The sequence below is a fragment of the Sinocyclocheilus grahami genome, unplaced genomic scaffold, assembly GCF_001515645.1.
Source record: "Sinocyclocheilus grahami isolate Dianchi unplaced genomic scaffold, SAMN03320097.WGS_v1.1 scaffold3830.1, whole genome shotgun sequence".
Classification (NCBI taxonomy): Eukaryota; Metazoa; Chordata; class Actinopteri; order Cypriniformes; family Cyprinidae; genus Sinocyclocheilus; species Sinocyclocheilus grahami.
Window position 1 is genome coordinate 27 of NW_015508881.1, and position 1361 is coordinate 1387.

The 1361-nt window shown below is 40.0% G+C and overlaps 1 protein-coding gene across 1 annotated transcript in view; it reads right to left on the minus strand.

Moving 5' to 3' along the window:
• Positions 1-922: 922 nt before the first annotated feature.
• Positions 923-1361, minus strand: part of LOC107576506 (guanine nucleotide-binding protein G(i) subunit alpha-2-like) — a 16539-nt gene continuing 16100 nt past the window's right edge. The window contains exon 4 of the mRNA XM_016262672.1: positions 923-1084. Coding sequence (XP_016118158.1) covers positions 923-1084 — 162 coding nt within the window. The remainder of the gene's footprint in view (positions 1085-1361) is intronic.

Here is a 1361-nt window from a genome sequence, read left to right on the forward strand (position 1 = left end):
TCAATGTTTTTGACAGAAGTCTCTCACGATCATTTATTTGAAATATTTGTTTAACAATGCAAGACCCCAACATTTTGAATGGTAGTCTATGTATTCATTGTTTTTATTATGAGCCAATTATAGTTTCTATAGCGTGCAACTCTCTTCATGAAGGTTTTGCTATTCTTTTCAATATAGACATCTTTAGCCTCTGTTGTGAGGGTGGGGAAGGAGTGGCTGCCTCTGTAAAACCACACTTCTCTCCACCCACCCACACACAGGCTATAAACCCTCTCACATAAACATCTGCTGAACCTAGCAAACACAACTAAATATTATGAAACCTAAGATTAGCACTCCCTCTCTCCTTCCACTATCTTCTTTTCCCACCGACAAATGACATTCATTTCCTAATTCAAGGCCAAATCAACCGTAATCCCCCGTGAGGGAACGCTCCTCCTACCCCTGATTGATTCTGAGTGTATCAAGCATGGGAAAATTCATGGAAGTCCTGACCCAGGCCAACCCTCCGTTTAATAGCAATTGGTTTCTCAACGGAGCGTTAACTGTTAGTGCCAGAGTTTCTGCTCGCTTTGACGTATCGATCTGATCCTGCCCACTCTCATCACACATTTTCATCTTTCTATTTCTTTTAAATTTAAAGGCACTCTTGAGTAAGTTTCAGGTTTTTTTGGCTCTCATTTAGTGAGGCGTTTAGAATATTTTGAACTATAGCAGAGCGGTTTTGGTGTCTATAAAAAACCATTAATTTCTAAGTAAAATACTAATAATGCTGTAGTGCACCACCCTGTTCTGTCTGTAAATGCATGATTTATCATCTGACTGAGGGTGTGCATTATGAGTTATGATATTTGCTTTCCATGAATATTGATGAATGGCCATTGGTCAATATCTTTCTGACTAATAACAGAGAGAGAACTCACTACGCAGCGGAGTCATTGAGCTGGTATTCTCTGGCCCGGGTGAAGCAGCTCTGTACCCCTCCATCAGCCCACAGTCTGGTGATGACATTGGCCAGGTCGTCTGGCAGGATGCCCTGTTCCTCTGCCGCCCCGGACAGGGAAAACAACAGACGTGCATCATCCTATAAAACAAACGAATAAACAGATCCAATCAAAAATAATGCACATTAACACACAGAATACAGAAACTAACATATTTATATACATCATATGCAAAAGAATTAGGAGTCACAAAGTCCAACCAAATTCATAAACTGTGAATAATCTGCAATGTGAACATATTACCTCACAGCAGCTCGAAATTGACTCAGCAGAACTCACTACAATTTAATCACAACAACGTTTTTACTTTTTTTTTTACCCATGTGTCCACTAGCCCATGTGAAGAACAGTTTTTTA